The 25,954-nt window shown below is 36.9% G+C and overlaps 3 protein-coding genes across 7 annotated transcripts in view; 2 read left to right on the top strand and 1 right to left on the bottom strand.

Moving 5' to 3' along the window:
* Positions 1-25,954, bottom strand: part of LOC135701749 (glycerophosphocholine phosphodiesterase GPCPD1) — an 89,864-nt gene that overhangs the window by 20,994 nt on the left and 42,916 nt on the right. For 3 of the 5 annotated variants that reach the window (XM_065222659.1, XM_065222660.1, XM_065222663.1), the window contains one exon: positions 23,846-24,109. In XM_065222659.1, the coding sequence (XP_065078731.1) occupies positions 23,846-24,083 (238 nt within the window). In that variant the 5' untranslated portion in view covers positions 24,084-24,109. Of the gene's footprint in view, positions 1-23,845; positions 24,110-24,578; positions 24,597-24,629; positions 24,852-25,954 lie in introns of those variants that run through there. The other 2 variants (XM_065222661.1, XM_065222662.1) reach the window with 2 other exon arrangements.
* Positions 582-2,160, top strand: LOC135701762 (CLIP domain-containing serine protease B15-like). Its single transcript, XM_065222694.1, has 5 exons — positions 582-975; positions 1,035-1,164; positions 1,221-1,323; positions 1,381-1,676; positions 1,742-2,160. Exons 1-5 carry the CDS (start codon positions 742-744, stop codon positions 2,077-2,079), a joined length of 1,101 nt encoding a protein of 366 aa, XP_065078766.1. The 5' UTR covers positions 582-741; the 3' UTR covers positions 2,080-2,160.
* Positions 11,909-13,216, top strand: LOC135701767 (CLIP domain-containing serine protease B15-like). The gene is made up of 4 exons (XM_065222698.1): positions 11,909-12,196; positions 12,252-12,481; positions 12,541-12,833; positions 12,890-13,216. The coding sequence occupies exons 1-4, from the start codon at positions 11,957-11,959 to the stop codon at positions 13,192-13,194; spliced, it is 1,068 nt and encodes a 355-aa protein (XP_065078770.1). The 5' UTR covers positions 11,909-11,956; the 3' UTR covers positions 13,195-13,216.

The raw sequence follows: 25,954 nt of genomic DNA, 5'->3' as shown, positions 1-25,954 counted from the left end.
GTTAACTCGACCGCACGGCAGGCAAAATATGCTATCAAAATATCAAATTTAGTTTTAATTTTGTTTTCATTCTCTGCTCGGGAAGCGTCTACCGGCAATATAATGTAACAATTAACTAATATTTTTAGCATCTTTTGTACTTGGAATATTTTATTCCTTTCTAGGCCGAATCAACTAAAACTAAATGCCCCCCGATGAGTTGAGAATCTCACTTGAAAGCAGTAATGAAGAGAACACGCAGCAAAAATACTAGCACTTATCAAATACCTAGTCCAACGACTTTTTTGACCGGGTTGATCATACTTGTGGCATAGGCAAAGAGAAGAAAATCGAGTGAGCGTACATATTTCAAACCAGTTTCAGTTATGAATACGTACGAACAATTTGTATATTTACAACCATCCGTAATTCGTGTTGGTTGAATCGTTATGAAATTTAGTAACGTTCAGTTTTTAATAAGCATTGAAATGATAAGAGTTTTATTTTTTATTTTCCAGACTTTTGTGTAATCGTGGTTTAAGAAAAGAGAAGTCTGACACATAGTATAAACCATTATTTAACTGTTCACTGTACTGTAAGGGGATTGATCTTCCTGCGGGGATTTCCAGCGTAATCGGTCTTTTTGTTGCTCATACGGTTTCTTCTGCATCATCGGAGAAACTTTCATTCTGTATCATCGGAGAAACTTCATCAGTCGAGAGGAGTCCATTCGCCACAGTTTGATGAAGTAAAACATCAAAAATGAAGTTGATAGTAATAGCAGTAATTTGTGTAATTTGTGCCTCTCTGGTGTCAGGTTTGAATATCAATGATGACTGTATCACTCCGTGTAATAAACCCGGTAAATGTGTATCGGTGAGAAATTGTGATTTTTCTCTCCAAATTGTGCGTAAGGAAGATGCAACATATGAGGATTCTCTATACTTGGAAAACAGTAAGTGTGGAACTCATCCGGGACCACCACCTGTTCCACTGGTATACCCTTCAATTATATAATTGTATTCACAATTCTTACATATGGTTCAATATTGTAGACATGCTGTCCAGCACTGCTCAATCCGAAAGAATGTGGTGTCATTGATTTAACCAACCGAATTTTTGGAGGAGAACCCACGAAACTTGAGGAACATCCATGGGCTGCTCTACTCATTTACGACATTTACGGTAAATTAATAAATTTATAGGTTTAATTGCTCATCATATACATTTGATTCGTTTAGAAAACAACACTCTAGTGCCGAAATGCGGAGGATCGCTACTAAATTCACGTTATGTGCTGACTGCTGCACACTGCATTGAGGATATTCCAAAGCGATGGAAATTGTGAGGGATTGCAACGCTAAATTGACTAGATCTTTATAATAATTATTCCTATTTTAGACGATACGTACGATTCAGTGAGTGGGATGCTATTAGTAAGGAAAACTGTACAATTGTAAATGAAAATGAGGAAATCTGCCGACAGGAGTATGAAGTTGAAGAAATTATTGTTCATCCAGAATATAACAAAACGGTTAGAAACAAAGTTCATGACATTACTCTGTTGAAACTAGCAAGAGATGTCCAGTTCAGCAAGTATGTCCGACCAATCTGTCTTCCTTTTGACGAAACTATCCGGAATCTGCCTATCGATGACGAAGATTTTACTGTTACCGGATGGGGTCAAACAGAAACAGGTATGATGATGAGTTGTTTACTGATAAATACCACTACACATGAATAACCCATATTCATTTTACAGCTGTGCGAAGTGGCACTCAACTACACGTTGATATCATAGGTAAATCTCTCGAAGTATGCAACGAAAAATTTTCAATTGCAAACATTACACTGGCTGATACGCAAATTTGCGTGGGCGGAGAGAAGGGTAAAGATTCATGCAAAGGTGATTCCGGTGGACCATTGATGAGACTTGTTAATAGTGTTTGGTATCAAACGGGAGTCGTCAGCTTTGGAAACAGATTCTGCGGCTCGGAAGGATTCCCTGGAATTTATACAAACGTTGCTAAATATTTAAAGTGGATAGAACAAGATGTTAACAAAAGCCACTGCACGGATGTCGAATCCGAAGAAGATTAAAAAAATACATCGTAATGCTGCTTTTTTTTTAATGAAAAGAACGTAGAGCAGCAATAAAACATTAGAGCTGAAGGAAAACTTTTACATTCAACGCTAATTACTTGATATTACTGCCTTTATTTATTTATGCAATTATTTTTAGCTTTCAATCTTATCGGTAGAATTAATTAATTAATTTATGCATACAGTATGGGTCCCATTTTGGCAACATGTCTCTGACATTGGAGACATGTTACCAAAATCGGATCCATACTGTAGAATAAATTAATTAATTTTGATTATTCTCATCACTTAAAAACTTCAAACCTTACTTAATATGTTTAATAGATTTTCTGGGTAAATGTGAAGCCATGATCAGATACTTAGGTTTGCAATTATGAAAAATTGTAGCTTTATAGTGAAAAATGATGTGCTGCCAAAATCGGACCCCTACTGTAACCATCACCTCACTTTATAATAAATCATACACACTACAGTGTTGTTCCACTCATGATACAAAAAATATCAATTTGCTCTTACAATAGATCCGCTATCACTTGTGATATGCAATGGTAACTCACTCAACACATCAATCCTTACAATCTCAAATGATAGAAAAACTCGCTTTATTATGAACTCATGGTCATAATAAAAACTCACGTGAGATTTTCTGTCACTCTATTTATAACACTCACACCCGCACGGGTTTTGAATCAACCGTGAGTTCATTGGCTATGCTTTCTGTCATTATGATATTTTCAGTGTTCTCAAATGTCTTTATCTACTGGTCTGCTACACCGAAAATAGTTTTCATGTAGCTTCCATTGGAATCGTAAATGATTTTCATCCATAAACAAAATTAATGGAATTCATCTGAATTTCACATAAAATTTATGCAATCACGTTAATTTTATATGATTTTTCATATGAATTTCATTGGCCTCATAGTATTCATGTGATTTTGTGGTGAGATTTTTAGCTATGTGATCACATGAAAGCTATGTGAAATTCACATGGTTTTCATCCATTAGATATGTGATAAATTTTTTGAGTGTACGGGTCGGGTGAGTGTTAACTTGAAAAAAAAAGTGAAAATGGAGCAACGCGCAACGCAGAGATCTAAGCGGCTAAGAGGAAAATTAGTGTCATCTTGCCAGGAAGAGCGGAAAAAATCGGGTGTTGCAAAATGAATTTTAAATGTATTTTTTCTTGTTACTCTTATAGAATGTTGTTGTGATGTCACGCAAACGTTCCATAAGAACAACTTAGGAAAGAAAGAGGCGATAAATTTAGAACGCACGATCTGTCTATCTGAACATAGGCGCTAGGTTCCCATTATGGAGCATTTTGACGTTTAATCAGCGCACACTACTGCACCATCTAAATCGAAAAAGTGCAAGCAAGAGGGGAACATATTAGTGGGAAAACAATGAATCCATTAATATCCGTGAACCAGTCAGTAATCAGTTGACATGAATCAGTTAAGACCAAATCAATAGTTGAGTGATTTCTTGCTGAAGAAAAGCATGTTGGGCTGTTCTGCTATTGAATAGTGTAACAACCTGCAGAACAATCATCAAACAGAATATTACCATTGGAATTGCTTTGAGCATTATTCCATGAGCGGTGTTTTGCATTAAAATCACCTATAATGAAGAATTTAGACCTATGACGGGTAAGTTTCTGAAGGTCACCCTTGAGAAAATTCTTTTGCTGGCCTACGCATTGGAATGGCAAATAGGAGCTATAAACGTATGTTGTCCAAATTAAGTTTCAAAAACTTTGGTTTCCAATGTGGAAAGAATTAGATGTTTGATACCACCGGCTCCATCAAGACGATCATTTCGATGAATAACATAATTTGGGTCCCTTTTAACCTTACGATCAGGTTTAAGGAAAGTTTCAGTTATAACGACGATATGCACGATATGAACTCTCAAAAAATTAAATAGCTTGTCTTCATTCACCCCTATTCTGTATTTCGTTTCGAACGAAATGCTCATACAAAAAAATATTTTTTTGTATGAGAATTTCGTTCGAAACGAAATACAGAATAGGGGTGATTATCTTTAAAAGATGGAGGTTCCAATTCAAAATGTTAATTGATTTAAAATATATTACTGAATTTAAAAGCCATCGCTATATTGTTCGCAAATTTTACTCCAGTTTGAATAGCATTAACATTCCTTTGCAAACCAAAGATGAAGTTAATTATGCTCTACAATCTCTAACTACTTCTATATATAGAAGAGCTGCCTCAGTACATAAAATGCGAGGTTAAATTCGATTAAATTATAATAGACGACGACCTTCAGCTCTTGGTCCGTCTAAAAAATGTCCGTAGGCAGCAATATAAAAAAACACGCGATCCTGCCATGAAATTTATCTGGCAGGATTTGCAAAAACAAATTAAAAAGCGATTCTCTCCTTTTGAAAATAATGTTTCGAAATTTTACCCTCGCCGAGTTGCAAACCATTTTGGAAGATCACAATTTTTATGAAAAAAATTTCAACTCCCTAGCTCTACTGAGAATCAGGTTGCTTGGAATTATCTGAATATTTTCTCTCGGGAAAATATTTTTGATGATTCGAGAGCGACTGATTTGGACGAAGTAAGATCTATAACTTAAATGTAAGCTAAAACTATTTTACAGATGTTTCCATTTGGTATACTGTCCTGATAAATGGAAAAATGAAAAAGTTGTTCCAATTTTGAGACCGGATAAAAACCAGCTGAAGCTTCTAGCTACCGTCCAATAAGTTTGCTTTCATCAATAAGTAATTTTTTTTTTAAATATTTGTAAAGATTTGAAAAGATTTTGAATAGAATGATGCTTTACATCAATACAAACTCAATTTTTGCAGATAAGCATTTTGGATTTCGGCATGGTTATTCAACTACTTATCAACTCTTAAGAGTTACCAATTAAATTCGTTCAAACCAATCTGAAGGCTGGTCAACTGGAGTTGCTCTTCTAAATATAGAAACAGCATTCGACAGTGTTTGGCATGAAGGTTTGATTGCTAAATTGTAAAAGATTTATTTTCCACTCTATATTATGAAATTAGATCAAAATTGAACTAGTCGTTGCACTCCCAGGAAGAAAGCATTTCAAAGGATTCAGAACAAAGCTCTGAAGATGATATTGAAGTTGCCTCCCTGATACAGTACTACCGACGTATGTACACTGGAGTCGCTTTTTACGCGAGTGATACATGCCGCGTAAAAAAAAACCGCGTAAATTCCGGAATCCGCGTAAAAAAACACGTAAATTCCGAAATCAACGTAAAAAAAACCGCGTAAAAAGCGACTCTAGTGTATAACGAAAAACCGCGTAAATTCTTAAATCCGCGTAAAAAAAACCAAAATCCGCGTAAAAAATCGCGTAAATTCCGAAATCCGCGTAAAGAAACCGTGTAAATTCTGAAAACCGCGTAAAAAAACCGTGTAAAAAGCGACTCCAGTGTACATAGAATTTCGTATGTTGATACTTTAGAATAAATATCCAACAAAATAATTAATAATTTCAGACAAAAATAGTTGCAATCCTCAATTGCGTATCGTTCCCATTATACTTAGAGAAGATTTAGCTTTAGTTTTAAAATGTCAATTGTTATACTGACATGCAGGTTTAAAAAACCTGTTTAAAATACTGAATTGCCAAGGCAGGAACAATGTAAACACACTTAGATATATATCATAACAATTAAGGCTCCGTCGGTGATTGGCACTAGATTGCGGAACAGAGACCGACGTTAAATAAAGGAAAGAAGAAGATAAGAATTAAGTCTGATAAGTTACTGTAGTAGCTGGAGCACCTAGGTTAAAATTAAATGTAATTAATTTTGAATTTAGAACAAATAAAAAAAATAAAAAAAAACCTAAAAATGTTTTTTTCTTTATTATCTCGTTGGCCTATAGTCTCGCATCCAGTTACCCTATAACCTTCCCTCCCATTATCCTATATCCCCTTAGATGAGCCATTGGATTCCGATACACAAATATTCAACAATTATAACGATTTTAAAAGTGCGCAGAAATAGGATTCTCCCTTTTTAAATGCGCGGACATACGGAAGAATTATTATTTAGAGTAGAGTTTATCAGAGGAATTGGTAGTTCTATATTTTTCTTGTATACAACTTCAGCAACACTGCTTTTTGGTAGAACAAGTTTATCGCTTCAAAACTTTTTCATCACATTACATTTTTCTTAACTACGCAGAATTATGGTGGTTTACGGTAGCTTATTGTCCATAATTTCTTGATTCATGAATAAAAATTCAACATTTTTTTTCCGTGGTTTGTTTTCCGTAGATCTTGTTGTTACAATGCTACCGACGCCAAGGAGGCAGCTCCCACACCTGGACCTTACCTATCGACCCATGAACCCATGGACCGGGCAACAGAAAAATAGTATCATAATGAAATATGCCTCCAAAGTTGACCATTTCAGGATCGCAGATTAGAAGCCGTTAAAAAACAGTGAATTTATGGAACAATAATAACTTGTGTTTATATGATTATATGATTATGAACGCTCACACATTAAACTTTCTGAAACTGCAGGAGTAATCAATTTTAATAGAGTCCGCTATACAGGGTGTTTGGTTCCGGGTTTTATATATTTTTAGGGTAGACAGAGATCCTAAAAAAAAAATCCCCATGAAACATAGGGTTTGAAATGACTGCTGGTATGTTGAAAGTACAATACAAAAACTGGTAAAATACCGTATATTTTAGAGTTTTTACGTTTAAAATTTTCATTACTGTTTATTTATTTGTTCTACAAAACATTATCCATGCAGTTTCCTATATTTATGCCTTTGGAAGTAATCTTGTAGGTTTTATGGTTTCTACGTAATTATTAATTTAAAACACCCATGAAAACTTGCGACGTTTACTTAAAATGCGTTATGGACACCCTATTCGTTCGTACGTTCGGCAGTTGCAGTCCAATACCCACGGAAGTTGGCTAGAATATTAAAGGATGAGATACATTTTTAACTTTCGATTACATCACGCCGAAAGAAAATATCATTGCGGAGATGTTTTGCGGTATTGAATATTTTTCATTTATAGTGGAACACACAACGAGAGACACCGAATCCGCGAATCCTGAAGTGGAAGGGAGAAAAGTAGGTAGTGGTAATAAATCAATATCCCTTTTATTTCATTGCACTCGCAGGTCCGCTGCGGTGCTATTTAGATGGGAGGAGTGCGCAACTCGCTTTTGCATGCTGCTGTGAAGAGGCTAGCATCCGCGCCTCTTATGTCGTAAGGACCAGTGTATTGAATGGACACCGTCTCTTATAACTCAATAATACATTATTTTATCATTTCTGTTTACAAAATTTGACAAAAAATAGGTTTGAAGTGTCGTTTCCAATTTCCCAATAATTCAGATAACTGTTTTATCTGAGCTCTCATAATTTATCAAAGTCCAAGAAATGTTTTACGGTTTATTAAAAATCGAACACTACTAAGACAAACGTGACCGTTCTGAATGGATCCCAAGTAACAATCCAGTAACCATTTAGCATCCACTCTGATTTATGATGGTTTTATAACGACAATGGACAATCCAATTAGTTTAAATATAGCATTTCAAAGTGTAAAACATTCCTGCTTAGTAATTCAGCTTTTTGTAGTCTTGCAAGAAAGTCAAAAACTGTCTTGTTTTAAAAATAAATTTAAAACAGTTATCAATCCCTCCTTAAAACTGTTCTGTAATTCAAGCATAAACGTCATTAGCAATTGTTTATTAATGTCTTGATAAAATACTTTATAGAACACGTTTATATCATTATCATTATCATTATAAAAGCAACCATAAAATCATTTGGTTTTGCATTAGAGCAAAAAGCATTTATTGTTGCTTTTTAGGCTTTTTAAAGTGCATCATTAACTCCCCAATTACTCTGTTTACAAATTGAGCTTAAAAGATGGTTCCTCATAATTAATAAATGCCAATTTTATGACAAGGAAATCTCATAGAATAGACGAAGTAGGATGAAAAATTCAAGTCGATTTCAGAAAAATTTACTTCTTTAGAAGAATCAGCACACCATCAACGACTGACCATCTGGCGGAGAAGAGTAAACTGAGCGGTGCCATAAAACATTGTCGAAAGTTAAAACATCATTAACTCCCCAATTACTCTGTTTACAAATTGAGCTTAAAAGATGGTTCCTCATAATTAATAAATGCCAATTTTATGACAAGGAAATCTCATAGAATAGACGAAGTAGGATGAAAAATTCAAGTCAATTTCAGAAAAATTTACTTCTTTAGAAGAATCAGCACACCATCAACGACTGACCATCTGGCGGAGAAGAGTAAACTGAGCGGTGCCATAAAACATTGTCGAAAGTTAAAGCACATACCAGCCTTCTCCAGATCTTGCGAAGTATCAACCGACAGTAAACCACTGAAACTGTTCGTAAGCGGAGATTAGCTGGTTTCCGATCCATAGCAGCGATTTTAGAATCAAATCTTCGAAAATTTCATTCAAGCGTACATCCCTGCATCGTTGGATGGTGCACTTCTGTAACCATCCGGAAGAAGGGGATCTTTTTCGGGAACGATTGCACTTCCAGCTGTTCGACATGCGAAATGTTGTAAAACAGTATCGCAAACTATCTGAGTAACTGCTTCCAATCCATCGGGAGAAAACCGCCTGGAAGAATCCTGGATCTCACAGCGCAACTATCGAAAGATAAACAAACTTTGACGTTTAACTTTTTGCAGGCAACTTTGCCTCCATAAATGCTGCCATAAATCAGAACGGATTAGGATCAAGCAAAATGGCTTTAGATAAATACAATTCAGCCTGCAAGTTTTCTTCATAAAAGCCATTTTAAACCCTTATTAATTTGTCAAGGAATTCTTGAAAGCAAAACAACTTTTTCACAAATGACCCATGAAAATCAACTTTTATGCCACCGCCATGTTGCAATTAGTTTGCTTGTTTTTTACAATCTTCGATTTTCAATCAATATTTTCTTAGATATAACTATATTTTGGTAAATTTAGCAATGAGCAAACATTTAAATGCGAAAATAATAAAAAGAAAGTCTCGGCCAAGCTCGATCTGAAGAATATATTTTTTTTCTATGTTAAATAATTAGTCAAATCAACGTTTTACGAGGGTGGACTTAATTTTTCCGATGTTTTCACGTACATTTCACATAAAATTTAATATGGCACTTAAAACAAGGCCACTTAATGAGAACTATTGTAATAAATTTGGATATTCAACAAGATTTTTATACCATCAGTTTCTATTTTCATTATTTTGATAAGATCGAATTCATAAATCCTTTTCTATCTTGATTGATGCTTTCCTAGTGGATTCAGCATGCGGCTAGGGGACATGGCTCGGAAAGGGTTTTTATTGTTGCTAAATAGCTTTTATTGTAGCTTGAAATGGTTATCAATGCGTTCGTCATACAACCTTTTGCAGTAGATCAATCTTGAAGAGCTTCGAGAATACACCCTTCAGAACCTTCTCCAGGGTGGGCCAACTAGACATATTCAAGTCTTAATGAGGTTTTGGTGGATGCATTAATGACAAAATAGCCTTGACCAGGGTTTTATGAATGTTGTTTTATAGTTGCTTTGTAGTATTTCATAAAACTTAAAATGTTACTTGGGATCTGTTGGCCGACTAGTGAAAACTGGGAAGCAGAATATAAAAATTGTTTTAAAAACGAGAAAACATTCAAGGTATGTAATTTTGAATTTTGGCGGATAGTTCGATCACATGCAAGCTCCAGGAAAAGATATGTGAAGAGAGGTAGCCAAAGTAGTTCTACAAATTTCATAGAATATTTTCGAGAACTTCTTAAATGCTCACGAATTTTAGAAAAGTTTCACAAATATCTAAGAAATTTCGCAAACCTCACAGAAAATATACGAATTTAAAAAACATTATGTGAACATCCAGAGAAAATGTGCAAACTTCAAAAACAATCTGCAGAATTAAAAGAACTTCTAAGAACTTCAAAAGACGATCTTGGAAATTTAGGAAATAAATACAAACTTCAGCAAAGTCCTGCAAATTTCGAAGAAGCTTCAGAAAAAATTAGAACATTCAGAGAAGTTCACAATGCCATACAAAATTTCTTAGAACTTTTAAAAGTTCTGCTAATATGCGATTTTTTATAGAATTCGAGAAGCTTCTCAAAGGTTTGCCTATCATCTTTAACAATCATTGAATATTTGTGATGTTTGCTGAATTTTTGAAAAAAAGTTTTCAAAACTCATGTGAAAAACACTTAAAATCTGTGTTTTGAAGCATGATGAACTTTTTTGAAGCTCACAGGTATGTTTGGAAGTCCGCATATGTTATTATTCCAAAGACCTTAAATTGATCAAATACCTGAATATTGTTCTCGTGATATTTTGATTTGTTTTGGTTGATTTGTAATTATTCAGATTTCTAATTGTTCAATTGATGAAATCATCTTTCAAAGATATTCTCTCAAGATAGTCGGTTTATCAGGAATTATTCAAAAGACCTACAATTGATTAACAAAACCAGATTAAATTGTTCTGTAGATCAAATCATGCATCTAAGATATTCTTGTAAGAAAGTCGGTTGATCTGGAATTTTTCCTAAGACCTTCAATTGATCAAATACCTGCATAATTTCATGTTGATATTTTGGCTATTCTTCTGATTGGTTAGTGATTATTCTGAAGATCTTTAATTGCTCAATAGGACAAATCATGCCCCTAAGATATTCTTTAAGAAAGAAGTTTGATCAGGAATTATTCAAAAGACCTTTAATTGATCAAACATCTGCATAATGCTCTCATGATATTTCGGTCATTCTTCTGATTAATTAGCTATTACTCTGCAGATTTTTAATTGTTCAATAAATCAATTCTTGCAAGAAAGTCGCTTGATCTGGAGTTATTGCAAAAACCTTCAATTGAATAAATACCTGCATAATATTCTTTGGGTATTTTAGAAATTCTTCTGGTTAATTTGTAATTATTCTGAAGATTTCAATTTGTTCAATAAATCAAATCAATTCTCTAAGATATTCTTACAAGAAAATCGGTTGAACTGTTCTAAAGACCTTCAATTGATCAAATACCAGCATAATTTTCTTCATAATTGTGACATTCTGGAAGCGAAATTGACTGGTTTTATGTGTCATACACAAACTTTACCTCCTCTTCTTGCATCTTATATATACAAATTATTATTATTATATTTCATAGTTTCATAATGTCAAAAAGTAGCATTTTATCTGTAATGAGCATGTTCAAGTCTGGCTCTCACACCTAGACCCTACCTATCGATTCATCAACTCATGAACCGGAGACCAACGACTTTACTTTCCTTCCGAAGAGATTTTAAGCCTCAGTAAATGCCGACGGCTCCGACAGGGATTAAATCCACTGACATCGCTTAAAGTTTATTGTTTATTGCAGTTTTGTTGTCGACTTTTCCAGGTTTTCCTTATTTTCCTGGTTACTTTTCAAATTGCCGCTGGCCACACTGCACCGTATTTAGGTTTTATTTTCTACAATCTATCACAGCTAAATACTGTGCTATGGAACCCTTATCTGATCTTGAAATATTACGAAAATATTGAGTCTAATCTAGGGCATTCCATTAAAAATAAGAATAATATTACATTACATACGAATTTACATAACCTAAGAAGTAAAATGCTCTACATCAGAGCATTATCTCAGGGAATCCCATAATGATTTGTCAGGAATCCACACAGCGCTGAAATAAAATAAATTAATAACAATCGCGTAGTTCTCATCCCATTATCAACATTCGGCTTCCTCTGTATGGGTAGAAACCGGATTATTGGTGTATCTGTTGAAAGGCTGATCATTCGAGCTGCAGACACGATCGGTTACTAGTCTAAAATGTCTTCGCTGATTATTGTACTGTTTCTATTGAATTTGGGATTTTCCCTAGTCAAAAGTGAACTCAACGACACCTGTACAACGACTAGTAATCAAATTGGGCGCTGTATACCAGTTAGAGATTGCCAGCCCGCTATAAAAATTCTAAGATCTCCGTTTGAGGACCTTACAAACGAAGAATGGTACTACATAGAAAACAACAGTTGCGGCAAGATGCCCGGAAGTTCTCTCAAATTATTGGTATTTATGACGTAGTAATATATTACTCTACATATCTGAACAACTGAATTTTAAGATTTGCTGTCCTCTTATTCAAAATGTGGAAGGATGCGGCGTAGCGAAAATTGGAAGACGTATTTACGGTGGTAACGAGACTGAAACTGGTTTGTATCCGTGGGCTGGTGTTATCGTTTACAAAGTTAGCAGGAGAAAATTTTCCGTACACTGTGGATGTACGCTAGTGCACCATCGATGGGTACTGACTGCGGCGCATTGTATTAGGAGCATCCCGAGAAGTTGGAGCATGTACAGAGCAAATCAAGCATTTTACTAGCTTTAAATAATACCTAACTACATAATTACAGAAATCGTGTAAGGTTCAATGAGTGGGATACTACGAAAAAATCGAATTGTACTAGCAAGAATGATGTTTCCATATGCAGAGAGGAGTATGAAATAACACAACAGTTTGCTCATCCTTCATATCAGGTCAATAATGCAAATATGAGACATGACATTGGATTACTGAAAACGAAGACGGATGTTGTCATAAACGATTTTGTTATTCCAATCTGCCTGCCATTAAGTGATATGATCAAACAGTTACCTATCGATCAGGAAGATTTCATCGTTACAGGTTGGGGACAAACAGATAAAGGTAGTATAATAGTACTCTACGTGAAGGAATAAAAAAAATATATATATTTGTTTTAGAAACACCCGGCATTCAGAGAGATGTAATAATGACTGGACAGAAAAACAATGTTTGTGATAAGGCTTATGAGTCGCACAGAATAAAACTTACGGAAGATCAGTTGTGCATCGGAGGAAGAGAAGGCGAAGACTCTTGCCGCGGTGATTCTGGTGGTCCGTTAATGCGCGAACATGGACTTGTTAATTATCAGATAGGAATCGTAAGTTTCGGTGCATATAAATGCGGCACTAAGGGTCATCCGGGAGTTTATACCAAATTGATCGATTATTTGGACTGGATTGAGGAAATTATGACACAGAATTGATGGAATTTACCAAAAATAAAAACTTTTTTTAAATGTCCAGATTATTTTTTCGAGATTATCATACTTTATATGCTGACGAGGCCTCCCTTAGCTCAGTCGGTAAAGGCGCAGCTATAAACCAAGACCATGCTGGAGGCGGCTGGGTTTGATTCCCGATCCGGGTACACATTTTTTATTAGCATTAGCACAAATTAGCATAAAACGTGCGTGTTCGGGGTATTTGTGGAATACTTTTACAATAGGGTTATCTTTTTTTTATTTCGATTTTCGATTATTAGGGAACGGATGTGGCAATTAATATGGGAAAAAATAACTTTTTGTTCTCATCGTCCTAGCCCTTCACCATGCCATACCATATCATACATACCATACCATATTGATTTACGAAAAGCTTGCTATCTGTGCTTATGTGAAATTTCATCAGATACAATGTTGCTCAAGACTGATTATAATGCCGAATGTTATAGTTTATTCCATAGTGATGTGATAATTAATTGACAATTTAGTGTGAAATTGTGCTGTGTGCCGTTGTTTACAAAAGCTGTTAGGCCCTAATTCCAGCTCTATCTAGAATTATTTCTTCGCGAGCCCCGTAGTGATTTTCTATCAGGCCCATACATACATTCAGAAATCGACTAAATTCCTATTTATCCTATTTAGCAATTTTATCTAGATGAACGCGTGATTGGGACGGTACTAATGTATATTTTTGGTCGCTATTGAAAATTAAGTCGATTGCTGAAGTTATATATTGGCCCAAATTAGGGGCATTTAGGCCGACATTTCATCCATTTCCCCTATTTCAATTTTTTCGGTTATGGTTCAAAACTCGCGACAATTCATGTTACCATAATCAGGCAACCCTTTATCTTGCGCACGATATATTTAAATTTAATGTAATGGTTAAGAACTGACAGAATTTTCCCTATATAACTACGTTGGGTTTATCAATGTTGAGCTATTTTGCTGTGATCAATGTGCACTAAATTCGACATCGACGTCTACTACAATAGGAACTGACACTATTTCGTCACACATTTTTTGTTCATTTGCACCTCAGTGGTATAAAACTATTCCCAAAAAATACGTTATTTCAGTAGCTCCATCATTAGTTTGAAATTAGGTCTCTGAAGCAGAGAAGAGAGTGAAGGTTGTATTTTATGATAACGCAACAGGCAGTTGTTTTCCCTATCAGAAGACGGTACTTTCAATATTAAACAAAATGTTGGTTCATATGTCAGCGAAATAGGGGAGGAAGGGGTATAACGATCATTCGGGGTTTAAGCACCTCTTTGTTCTCCAATTTGGAGGACAACCCTAGCTAAACATTATTATGCATCATCTTATGCATGATGCAAAATAGAACACTGTGACTTTTCTCAAATCAAACGTTTGGTTTCCAATAAGTAGGTGCTTAGTACAACATTAATTGTAAATTAGTGGGTTTCAGTTATTGAATTTCAAAGTCAGAGCAAAAGCTCGTATACAGGTTTTCCACCTGTTCAATGTTTTGATAGTAAGCATCACAGTTAAGGTACACCGGGGTAAGTTGAAACGGTACGTGTATCTCTTAGCGGAAGTGAATATTCACTGTAATTATTTTTGAGAGGCATTGTGTACTACCGCAAACTACTATATTAGAAATAATCTCAGTGATTATTCACTTCCGCTAAGAGATACATCTACCGTTTCAACTGCCCCACGCGTTTCAACTTGCCCCGCGGTAGGGTAATGGATTTTGGTTGGACCTATTTATGTCATATTCGCACTGCTTCTAAATGTATGCCGTGTTTTTTCAATGAATATAACACATGGACATGAAAAATGTGTGTTTGGTGAAAAAGTCTAACTTTCTAGTTTCTAATAATACTAAAGAATGAATAATGTTATCAAAATAGGGTTTTATTGAAACGCGGGTTCGTAATCACCCAAGCTCCCCTGAGCAGGGTTGCCACATTTCAATCTTTATTTTTTTTATGAAAAAAAATCTATTAATCTGTATTTGTAATATTACTTTAATGAGTATATGTTCCCAATTCATCAAAAAATTACCAACGATACTAATAACCGCATGATGCTATTAATGCTACAGTTGTTGAATCAACTTATACCAGAGGCAGTAAATTCCTGTATTGGCAATAATTTTCAAACACTGAGCCTTTCACAACTGAAAATTATTTGCTTTTCACATAGATAGATGATTTCTTCCTGAATGTAGCTTTTATTTATATATTATGTATAATCTATATATATTATATATAAATGAATTACTGTCTGTCTGTCTGGCTCTTATAGACTCGGATACTACTGAACCGATCGGCGTGAAAATGTGTATGCAGAGGTTTTTGGGGCATGGAAAGGTTCTTATTATGGTTCGAAACCCCCCCCCCCCCTCTTTAAGGGGGGAGCTCCCATACAAATGAAACAGAAATTTTTGCATAACTCGAGAATTAATCACGTAAATGGAACCAAATTTGGCATGTGGAGATCATAGTGGATAGCTCCTTAGATAAGATGGGGCTACGTACAAGATATCATGTTTTTTTTAAATTGGCGCGCTAATTTTTTAAAACTCAAGCTAATATTGAATCCCGAGCAAGGCCGGGCACACTCAGCTAGTGTATAATAAAATGTACTTCTGTATATCAAAACGATTACATTTTTGAAACTTTTCTGCGTTTCGTATCAGGGGCTGGAACTTTTGCCTATGGTATGGTAGTTCGAAGTAACTTTTTCCCCCGCAAGGGCCACCTGGAGATCACCTGACCAACACACATAAAACAAAATCGATCACGTTTTAATCGACGGGAAATTCTACTCTGACATTATCAACGTCCGCACGTACCGCAGTGCGAACATAGATTCGGACCACTACCTAGTTGCAGTATGCATGCGCTCAAAACTCTCGACGGTGCATAACACACGTCGAAGTCGAACGCCGCGACCCAAGATTGAGCAACTACGGGACGCCGGAGTTGCCCAGGACTACGCGCAGCAGCTGGAAGTTGCACTACCCACGGAAGAGTAGCTTGGCGAAGCTTCTCTTGAAGATGGCTGAAGGGACATCCGTTCAGCCATAGGTAGTACTGCTGCAGCGGCACTAGGTATTGCAATCCCAGACCGAAGAAATAACTGGTTTGACGGCGAATTCAAGCTGTTAGTAGAGGAGAAGAATGCAGCACGGGCGAGAATGCTGCAACACCGCACGAGATTGAATGTGGAGCGATACAGACAAGCGCGGAACAGACAAAACTCGGTTTTCCGAAGGAAGAAGCGTCAGCAGGAAGACCGAGATCGCGAGGTGATGGAAAATCTGTACCGCGTAAACGACACACGGAAGTTCTACGAGAAGCTAAATAGTTCGCGCAAAGGCTACGTGCCGCAAGCCGATATGTGCAAGGACTTGGACGGTAACCTTCTCACGAACGAGTGTGAGGTGATTGAGAGGTGGAAGCAGTACTATGACGAGCACCTCAACGGTGAAGCAGCAGAAAACGAAGGTGGCACGGCAAAATACCTTGGAGCACGCGCAGAAGACGACAGGCTACCGGCCCCCGATCTTCAAGAAGTTGAGGAGGAGATCGGTCGGCTGCAGAACAACAAAGCAACTGGTGTAGATCAACTACCAAGTGAGCTATTAAAATACGGTGGTGAAGCACTGGATAGAGCGCTGCACTGGGTAATTACCAAGATTTGGGAGGAGGAGATATTACCGGAGGAGTGGATGGAAGGTGTCGTATGCCCAATCTACAAAAAGGGCGACAAGTTGGATTGCTGCAACTACCGCGCGATCACACTGCTGAGCGCCGCCTACAAGGTACTCTCCCAAATTCTATGCCGCCGTCTGTCACCATATGCAAGAGAGTTCGTGGGGCAATACCAGGCGGGATTCATGGGTGCCCGCGCTACCACGGACCAAATTTTCGCGATTCGGCAGGTTCTGCAGAAATTCCGCGAATACAACGTGCCCATACATCATTTGTTCATCGATTTCAAATCCGCATACGACACAATCGATCGAGATCAGCTATGGCAGATTATGCACGAGTACGGACTTCCGGATAAATTGACGCGATTGGTCAAGGCGACGATGGATCGAGTGATGTGCGTTGTTCGAGTATCGGGGAGACTCTCGAGTCCCTTTGAATCTCGAAGGGGGTTACGGCAGGGTGATGGACTTTCGTGTCTGCTGTTCAACATCGCGTTAGAAGGTGTGATCAGAAGAGCTGGGATAGACACGAGTGGCACGATATTCAGGAAGTCCATCCAGCTCCTTGGCTTCGCCGATGACATTGACATTATGGCAAGGAACTTTGAGATGATGGCGGAAACGTACATCAGACTGAAGGCTGAAGCTAGACGGATTGGACTTGCCATCAACGCATCAAAGACAAAATACATGAAAGGAAGAGGTTCTAGGGAAGACAATGTTAGCCTCCCACCCCGAGTTCAGATTGACGGTGACGAAATCGAGGTGGTCGATGAGTTCGTGTATTTGGGCTCACTGGTGACCGCCGAAAATGATACCAGCAGAGAAATTCAAAGACGCATTATGGCAGGGAATCGTGCCTACTCTGGACTCCGGAGGACGCTCCGGTCGAATAAAATTCGCCGCCGCACGAAGTTGACTGTCTACAAGACGCTGATTAGACCGGTGGTCCTTTACGGCCACGAGACCTGGACTATGCTCGTGGAGGACCGCCCTTGGTGTTTTCGAACGGAAGGTGTTGCGTACCATCTACGGTGGAGTGCAGATGGATGACGGAACATGGAGGAGGCGAATGAACCACGAATTGCACCAGCTGCTGGGAGAACCATCCATCGTCCACATTGCAAAAATTGGGCGACTACGGTGGGCTGAGCACGTCGTAAGAATGCCGCACGACGACCCAGTGAAAATGGTTCTAGAAAGCGACCCAACAGGAACAAGAAGAAGAGGCGCGCAGCGGGCAAGGTGGATCGACCAAGTAGAAGGTGATCTGCGGACCCTTCGCAGACTACGAGGCTGGCGAACTGTGGCCATAGATCGAGTAGAGTGGAGACGACTTCTTCGGACAGCAGAGGACAACAAGGCCTTAGCCTGATTGGTAAGGTAAGGTAAGTAACTTTTGCCTCCCTCTAAACTGTCTACTTAGTAAATGAACAGCCCCTTAGTTGAACGGGACCCAAGTCTCCTTCCACCCTATCGCTGGTTGTCAAGTTGATCCACCTTTAACCTCTGCCCGGAAAAAAATAACCATACAATTACCATAAAATAAAATACAATTACAAGTAAATCTATTGCCAACAATCGATCTTATTGTGCGTATATAGTACACGAATTTTTAACATATTGTTATTAAAATAGATGTACAATACGTCCCATATTGTAAGAGTTTTCAACAATAGAACAACAATACAATTAATGGTAAATGGTTCAAGTTTGTTCGGGAAAAAGTGATTTTTCGTATGGTTAAGATTTATAACGACCCCCTTAATCCATTGTATATCCCCCCATTTACCATAGATTCTATTCTAGAAACAATACATTCTATTGTTATTTTATCGTTGTGGAGAATACGATTTATTGTAAATACCATAAACTGTGTTGTATGGTTACAATACATTTCATTGTACCTCTACGGTTCTTTTTTTTTACGGGTGACTTGCTCCTGCTTACTGCAGGACCCAGTGCCACGCCGTCCGAAGCGGTAATGAGCAGAGGCACGACAGCAGCGCTGATTTATATCTTTTCAGGTTCAAGCAGAACGATGTGCAACCAAGTGGTACTCGATTATGATGACTGGGTTTGTAAAAAACGTTTATTTCGTGAAAACAGAGATAAAATTATCATTTGTACATGTTTCAAGTTTTTTAAAGAAAATTGAAAAAAAAATTATTTCAGCAGATTTTTTATGTAATATCCTATCGATAGACGTATTTGGATTGTAATTTCATCTATAAATGACAAAGTTGCAAGTGTTCAAAACCTAACACTATTCCGCACAATTTTTTTTTTTTATTTGCACCCGACAAAGGCGTAGTTTTCGTAAAAAAAAAACAATATTAAATTGCAAATACACTGACATTTTTGTTTTTTTTTTGTTCGAAACAAAAAACGAATGAAAAGGATCGATCCAGTCGATTTTTGTCGTGTTTGAGATCGAATAAAAAAATCGATTAATCGAACCAAAATAATCGATATGTTGTGTTTCGATCCAAGATCGCCGATTGCTAATTGGGATCCTTTAGTGATCTGTGGCCAATGAGATATATACAGGTACAGGCACAAGAGAGTATTTGTTGGTATTTGTAGCAAAAAAGAGGTAAACAATCGGTGATGACGAAAAACTCATAAAAATTTATCATGAAAAAAATGGAGTTTGACGTCACGGAAAGTGTACTTCACAAACACTACGACATATTTTGCACTGCACGAACACCATTTTACGATCATTTTCTCACCTGTATATACCTCATTGAGCTGTGGCATTGTACATTTTGTTTGTTCGTTTTACTTGTCCCTCTGTAGTAGTGGTTGAAAATAGCGTCTCCGTTTATGTGTATTGGGTAAGCAGATATGGGAGTGTGCGTCGGTTGTGATGTCACGGTTGTGGTAAGTGATTTGACGGTTCTCTATGTGGGTAAGTGTGCTCGTGTATTTCATTGCAAATGCACTACACTTACGAGAACTCAGGCAAAGCTTATCACGGACAATGCAAATGTTCTGTTCAAGTGTGATAGTCTTTAAGATCAGAGTTGTGACGAGCAAAATAGTATTTCTACTCTCGGACTCAGTCACTGGCATGCGAGATTACATTGCTGCTCAGATGGACATCGCGTTTAAAAGCGAGACGGCAGACATCAGACAAAATATAAATGGTCTTGAAAAATTATTTTGTGAGAAATTTAACAGTATGAAAAGTTGATTTTTAAAAGCTAATGCGGAAAACAAATAAAAAAAATTAGAAAATACTAAACGCAAGAAACGTTAATTTCAAAATAGAATCGCAGAATAAAATAATGCGTTTGATTTTGAGATGTAACAGATTCACTTCCTCAACTTCACGGATAGAAATCTCCTTATACCTTTTGGCAAATTTCTATTGCTGATTATTCATAAAATGTATAAGTCAACTAATGAGCAGACGCTTTGCAAAAAGTTAATGAAGATCATGTGTCAAATGAAATGTATAAGCGGTCACACATACCTTTAATGCATTCTTATAGGACCTATGTCGTTTGTCTTATGAAATGTATAAGGCTGATGTTTTGGCAAAAATGTATAAGTGAAACACATGAATAAAATAATTGATTTTCGTTTCGTGTTTGATGCGGTGAATAATATAAAATAAACATAAAATAAATCACACAACCAGTGGAAAATATCCATGTGAATTTCACATAACTTCCATTTGAACCCATAATTGGAAATTGCACCACTAAATCACATGAACTTTATGTGTGCAATGAAATCTATATGATTTCACATATAGAATTTCTTATGCTATGTGATAAAAACCATTATTTTAGATATTGGAAAAATATTATGTGCTAAGTGAAAACTTTTTTCAGAGTATATTTGACAATGGTTTTCATTTTAAAGCAGTTAACGTTTTGCTACCTCGATATTTCGAATTGAAAGAGGAAGTGACTTTCATAGATATAACACTAGAAACGCGGATGAAATAAAAACACTATATTTCTTGATCTGTGCTTCACAAAATTCATTGTATTTTAGAGGAATAACTGTTGATGATAAACATAAAATTGAACATTGAAGTTTATTTGGAAGATGCCATGAATTAGTAGTAAGTTTTCTGGCTGAATGTAGGGGATTCGTGAGGATTCCTGGCGTTGCTGAAGATTAAGATAGCTTCAGATTGCATGGTTGCTAGTGTATTAGAATGCTTTGTTGATTATTCATGAACTCTTGATCGTTGTGAGTATGTTAGGCGGAAAAAAGAGTGACAAGAGGTGAACGCCTAAGCTTTTCACATTTATATCGCTGTGAAGCAACTGAAAAGTGTTGAGGGAATTTATATCTGTAACTGTAACCAGTTCGTTTTAAACTGGTTAAGTGTTATACTTAATTATCTTAAAGATAAATCGTCCAGCTTAAATCTTTGTAGGAGTAAGAAGTCAGTGATTAATCGACTGCTTTCAGGGCAACACTGCATCTTGAACTTATGGCATAGTAGCCTGGTTAGTTGCCCTATTCTTCGCGCCAAGTTCACCAATGTTGCATGCTGAACAGTTGATGGAGCATGTCAGATGAACATCATCTTCGTAATAAATTAATCACTAATTATTCTGACGTTCAATTATAATGTGGTCTTGAGCAAATTTGTAGCTGGGAAAATTTAATGTGCTTCAGAGCCCAAATAATTTAGATGGAGAAATATGAAACATTGAATGAGTAGGTAGGGGAAATGTCTCTAATGTTGGCCTATGGATCTAAGATTGGGCCCATCGCTAAAAATCTGCTATTTATCAATTTTATCTGGTTGAACACGTTATTGAGACGTTACTAATGGATATTTTTGGTTGCTATTGAAAATTTAGTCAATTGCTGAATTTATGTATGGGTCCAAATTAGGGACACTTAGGCCGACATTACCTGCATTTCCCCTATATAATCAGAAAACATCATCAGCAATAAGAAGACATCATTGAATTTGTGATGGTTATATCGGAACTACATTTCATAAGTTATTGTTTGAGTGCCTTTTCAAACAGGTATAAAACAAAAATGCTTGTTTAATGTGTTTGGAAAATATGTATCACATCTATCTATCTATCTATCTATATATATAAAAATGAATTTCTGTCTGTCTGTCTTTCTGTCTGTCTGACCCTTATAGACTCGGAAACTACTGAACCGATTGGCGTGAAAATTTGTATACAGGGGTTTTTGGGGCCGTCGAAGGTTCATATGATGGTTCGAGACCCCTCCCCCTTCTGTAAGGGGGGGCTCCCATACAAATGAAACAGAAATTTCTGCATAACTCGAGAACTAATCAAGCGAATGGAACCAAATTAGGCATGTGGGGGCGAGTGTGGGGGTATAAGGAGATAATCATAGGAGGTAGCCCCTTAGATAATAGGGGGGGGGGGGCTACGTACAATATAGCATGCTTTTTTTTTTAAATCGGCGCATAAACTCAAGCTAATATTGAATCCCGAGCAAGACCGGGCACACTCAGCTAGTAATATATAAAAACTCTTTCCGATATCAATGGCAATTCGGGAAAAGTGTGAATTTTTTTCGCTCAGCCCAGTAAAAATACAAATTTATCATTTTGAATTTAACAATATTCTACATTTGACAATAGAGCAGCGTTTCTCAATCTTGCGCGGGAAATTTGTCTTTTTCAAGTAAATTTAATGGCAATTTGTTTTAAAGTTTTATCATATGTATACACATACAGCATCATATTAATACATATACAACATCAATATTGATGGGTTAGGAGCTTATTAAATCTCAAAATAAAATAAAAAGGAAAGGAAGATTGAGAAACGCAGCAATAGATTATCATATCGACACGGAAGTGGAGATAAATCTTTTATTTTATTTTTTCAGCATGAGTGATTTTTTTTGAGGGATTGATTTTAGCGCAGGAGTCTACTTCGGCGCTAAAGGCGCAATACGATCGATCCTCAGCTGGATAATCAGCAAGTTCAAGATAAAGACGCCGGCCACGTCCATACGGTCATCCGGGAGGGGAAGGATATTTAGTTCGACATCTGTTGTTTCTAGGAACCTGCTGCTCCATGGTTTTCACAGGAAAAAAGTTTTTGTTAGTAGGCAGGGTAAATTACATCTGCATATGCTTTGTAAATTGATCCGATCATTCAAAGCTTGGCAAACTAATGATAAGATAATGTGACTCTATCAACTCACTAATGTAAAGGGGCTTGGGATAGCACATCACAACAAACCACTGTACCCGACGATCAAGCTCGGAGAAAAAGCATTTAGGATTAGTCAACATTTCCAAACACAACGAAATCCAATTGGTTAAATGCCAAGCCTGCATTATTTATCGCGATCGCGGCATTCATTTTTCTCCTTCAAAACGAATCGTATTTCAACATGAACAAAAGCTTAACTTATTACACGTACTCAACAAAACAAAACACGATCGCGATCGAGGTTATCGTGCTCGGTAGCAAAAGCAAATTAATAACAATGATAGAACCTTTACATTAATTTGATCCAGGAATGGCTCAGCGCTTCCTATAATTAACCGGGTATGTGCTTTAATGAACTCTGATACAGCCAAAATTAATGACGGGATAACAGGTGCGTTACCTTCACTTGAACTTAAAATCATCTTGGTGGTAGTTACCGTTCGGGACCCTTGGCGGGACCCAATGCCGTATACCCGAAAAACGACCCGAAGTCTGTCTATCCCATACGAAAAATGTAAAAATTAATATGCTGTACCATAATCATTCCCTCATTAAGGTATTTTTTTTACTATGGTGGTCACTTTCACACTCTTGCGTCATTCGTGACATGACCGGGGATGAGATTTAAACTCGTAACTTTAGCGTGAGAGGTATGGATGTTAACCGTTATGTTTACCTCTAGAAAATGTATCGCGCTTATGAAATTTCCAGATACCATTATCGCCGGAGTATTTAAATTTTTGCAAACACTTACCTTCTTCTAGCTGCAGTTGAACACAGTGTTCGGACTCCCAATTGCCTAACGCTTCGCAGTTCCCTGTAACTCCAATTGTTTCATCCTTCAGTAGATCATAGGTGACCAACACTCGAAACTTGTGACGACGATCACCCGGTGGTTTGAGTGGTTTAGCCTTTTTTGTTACAGTGCCCACCGATGAGGATGCACTGTTGGCTGACCCGCTATTCTCTTCAAGAAACCACCACCGCTGCATGATTGTTCAATGACGTTGTATTATGTCTGAAATAGAGAAAAGATAGCTACTGATAAACAACGGTGAGTTCAATGTTTATTGAAGATAATCTCTATATACATAGCAATAACGAACTCTTTGAATGGCAAGCAATATTTGAACGATCTGAATTTTTAATTGAGGATGCGATGGTATGACTGATATAGCTTTTGGAATTACTCGCCCTCTGAAGGAAAACTAGGTTTATCTGTTCGAAACTCTACTAACGGACTGAATCACATAACAACGACCAATAAAAGGTCATGGCGATCTTCAATTGAAGCGATTCCTGTTATCTACATTTGCTGATAGCATTGAATTCAAATTTTATATTGGCGAGATAATGGAAGCATTCTCGTTAAACTGATCTGTACATAAGTCCCCACTTGAAGGCATTGCCCTTACCACAATTGGCAATGAAAAGAAAACATTCAATTACAAATCATTATCGAAAAAACAACAGTCGCGAGACACTACCAATGCTTAATTATATAGGTATTCGTCAACTTGATGATTAACTATTTTTACTTCGCAGTCGGAGACACCAACAACCCTTTCACGTGAAAGCCAAAGCTCAGTTATAAATTGATATGCACAACAGCATTGTTCACATGGCAAGTCCGTCCCATAGCACAAATCAGCAAGCCGAGAAAAACGCGTTTTAAGTTAGCTTCGTACCATTGCTTCTTATGCAATGGGACAACCCGTTTGGCTGTTTGTCCTAACTTTTCCAGAACAAAGTGTATCCAGTATTATGAAACTATGGCTGATTAGTTCATTGAAAAACTCAGTTTTGACAAAAACGGAAATAGGACCGACTTGCGATTAGCGGCAGTGTAGCTCTCGGCGTGGTAACAAGTAAATAAACGGCAATCGTATACAGTATTATACACATTATTTAGCCTCGTCGCTTTTAGATTTAGTATTCGTAAACAAAAGCTACATCACATGATGTTGGTGTCGTGTCTTCGTTACAAAATCGTCTAGAGTAAAGTGGGGTAAGAGTTCGCCGGCGGCAAAAGTATGCACTTGTCCAAAAGCCAGGTTATATTTTTTGATGGAAAAATAATTATGAGTAATTTAAGAAAAATTTCATGAGTTTTCAAATAGCTTTTCCGTTTGTTTTTTTTTTTTTTTTTTTGTGGAGACAGTTTTTTCCGTTTTGTGGTGATAGTCGTCCATACTTTTACTAGAGGGTTTTAGTTTGGGGAAGTGAAATATCATGCACTATAAAAAATCTTCGTCGATTTACCTGAAATATCACGTAACTGATGAGCATGAGCATGAGTATTGATACATTTCTCGCCTAACATTTGAAAAGGGCCTATCCTCGTTGATCGATTCTCTTCATCGACTTTCTCTTTGGTTTACCACGGCAACATAAACCAATTTTTCGATAAGAAAACAAGAATTTGGAATGGTAATGGTTCTTAACAACCCATTATTTGTAAGGTTCACTTCCAAAAAACCATAATACATAAGGTTAAAATTTTATCACACAAACGTTCATGTAAAGTTCCATAACCATTCCAGGTAAAGTTTAGCAGGGATTATAAACAATTTTTAACCATTTTTGGTAAGGTCAAGTAATGGTTCGCATTTATATATGACTCCGTGATTGACCAGATTTAGCGAAATTTGCACAAAGAACCATATGAATGGGGCTTGGGATTAGCAATCCATTCTCAGTATGATAAATCCGGTGAATCGCTATTTTTGAGGTTCATAGCGGAGCCGGCTACGTCCTTACGGTCATCGGGGTTGGAAAGAATTGTTATTTCGACACCCGTTGTTACTAGAGACGGAGTATCCCTAATAAAAAAATGTTATGGTTATTTTGCTTAACGACGTGT

This window comes from Ochlerotatus camptorhynchus, unplaced genomic scaffold (assembly GCF_037179485.1).
Source record: "Ochlerotatus camptorhynchus isolate MF236.1 unplaced genomic scaffold, CSIRO-AGI_Acam_v1.1 ptg000176l, whole genome shotgun sequence".
NCBI lineage: Eukaryota > Metazoa > Arthropoda > Insecta > Diptera > Culicidae > Ochlerotatus > Ochlerotatus camptorhynchus.
The sequence above is the reverse complement of the archived record's forward strand: the minus strand, read 5'-3'. Positions and strand labels throughout refer to the sequence as shown.

Excerpts from the sequence above, each read along its gene's own strand:
- LOC135701767 (XM_065222698.1), top strand. The coding sequence starts at position 11,957 with ATGTCTTCGCTGATTATTGTACTGTTTCTATTGAATTTGGGATTTTCC. Across the intron at positions 12,482-12,540 it reads ATCCCGAGAAGTTGGAGCAT|AAATCGTGTAAGGTTCAATG; the intron begins GTACAGAGCAAA and ends ACATAATTACAG. Across the intron at positions 12,834-12,889 it reads TTGGGGACAAACAGATAAAG|AAACACCCGGCATTCAGAGA; the intron begins GTAGTATAATAG and ends TATTTGTTTTAG.
- LOC135701762 (XM_065222694.1), top strand. The coding sequence starts at position 742 with ATGAAGTTGATAGTAATAGCAGTAATTTGTGTAATTTGTGCCTCTCTG. Across the intron at positions 1,165-1,220 it reads ACTCATTTACGACATTTACG|AAAACAACACTCTAGTGCCG; the intron begins GTAAATTAATAA and ends TGATTCGTTTAG. Across the intron at positions 1,324-1,380 it reads ATTCCAAAGCGATGGAAATT|ACGATACGTACGATTCAGTG; the intron begins GTGAGGGATTGC and ends TTCCTATTTTAG.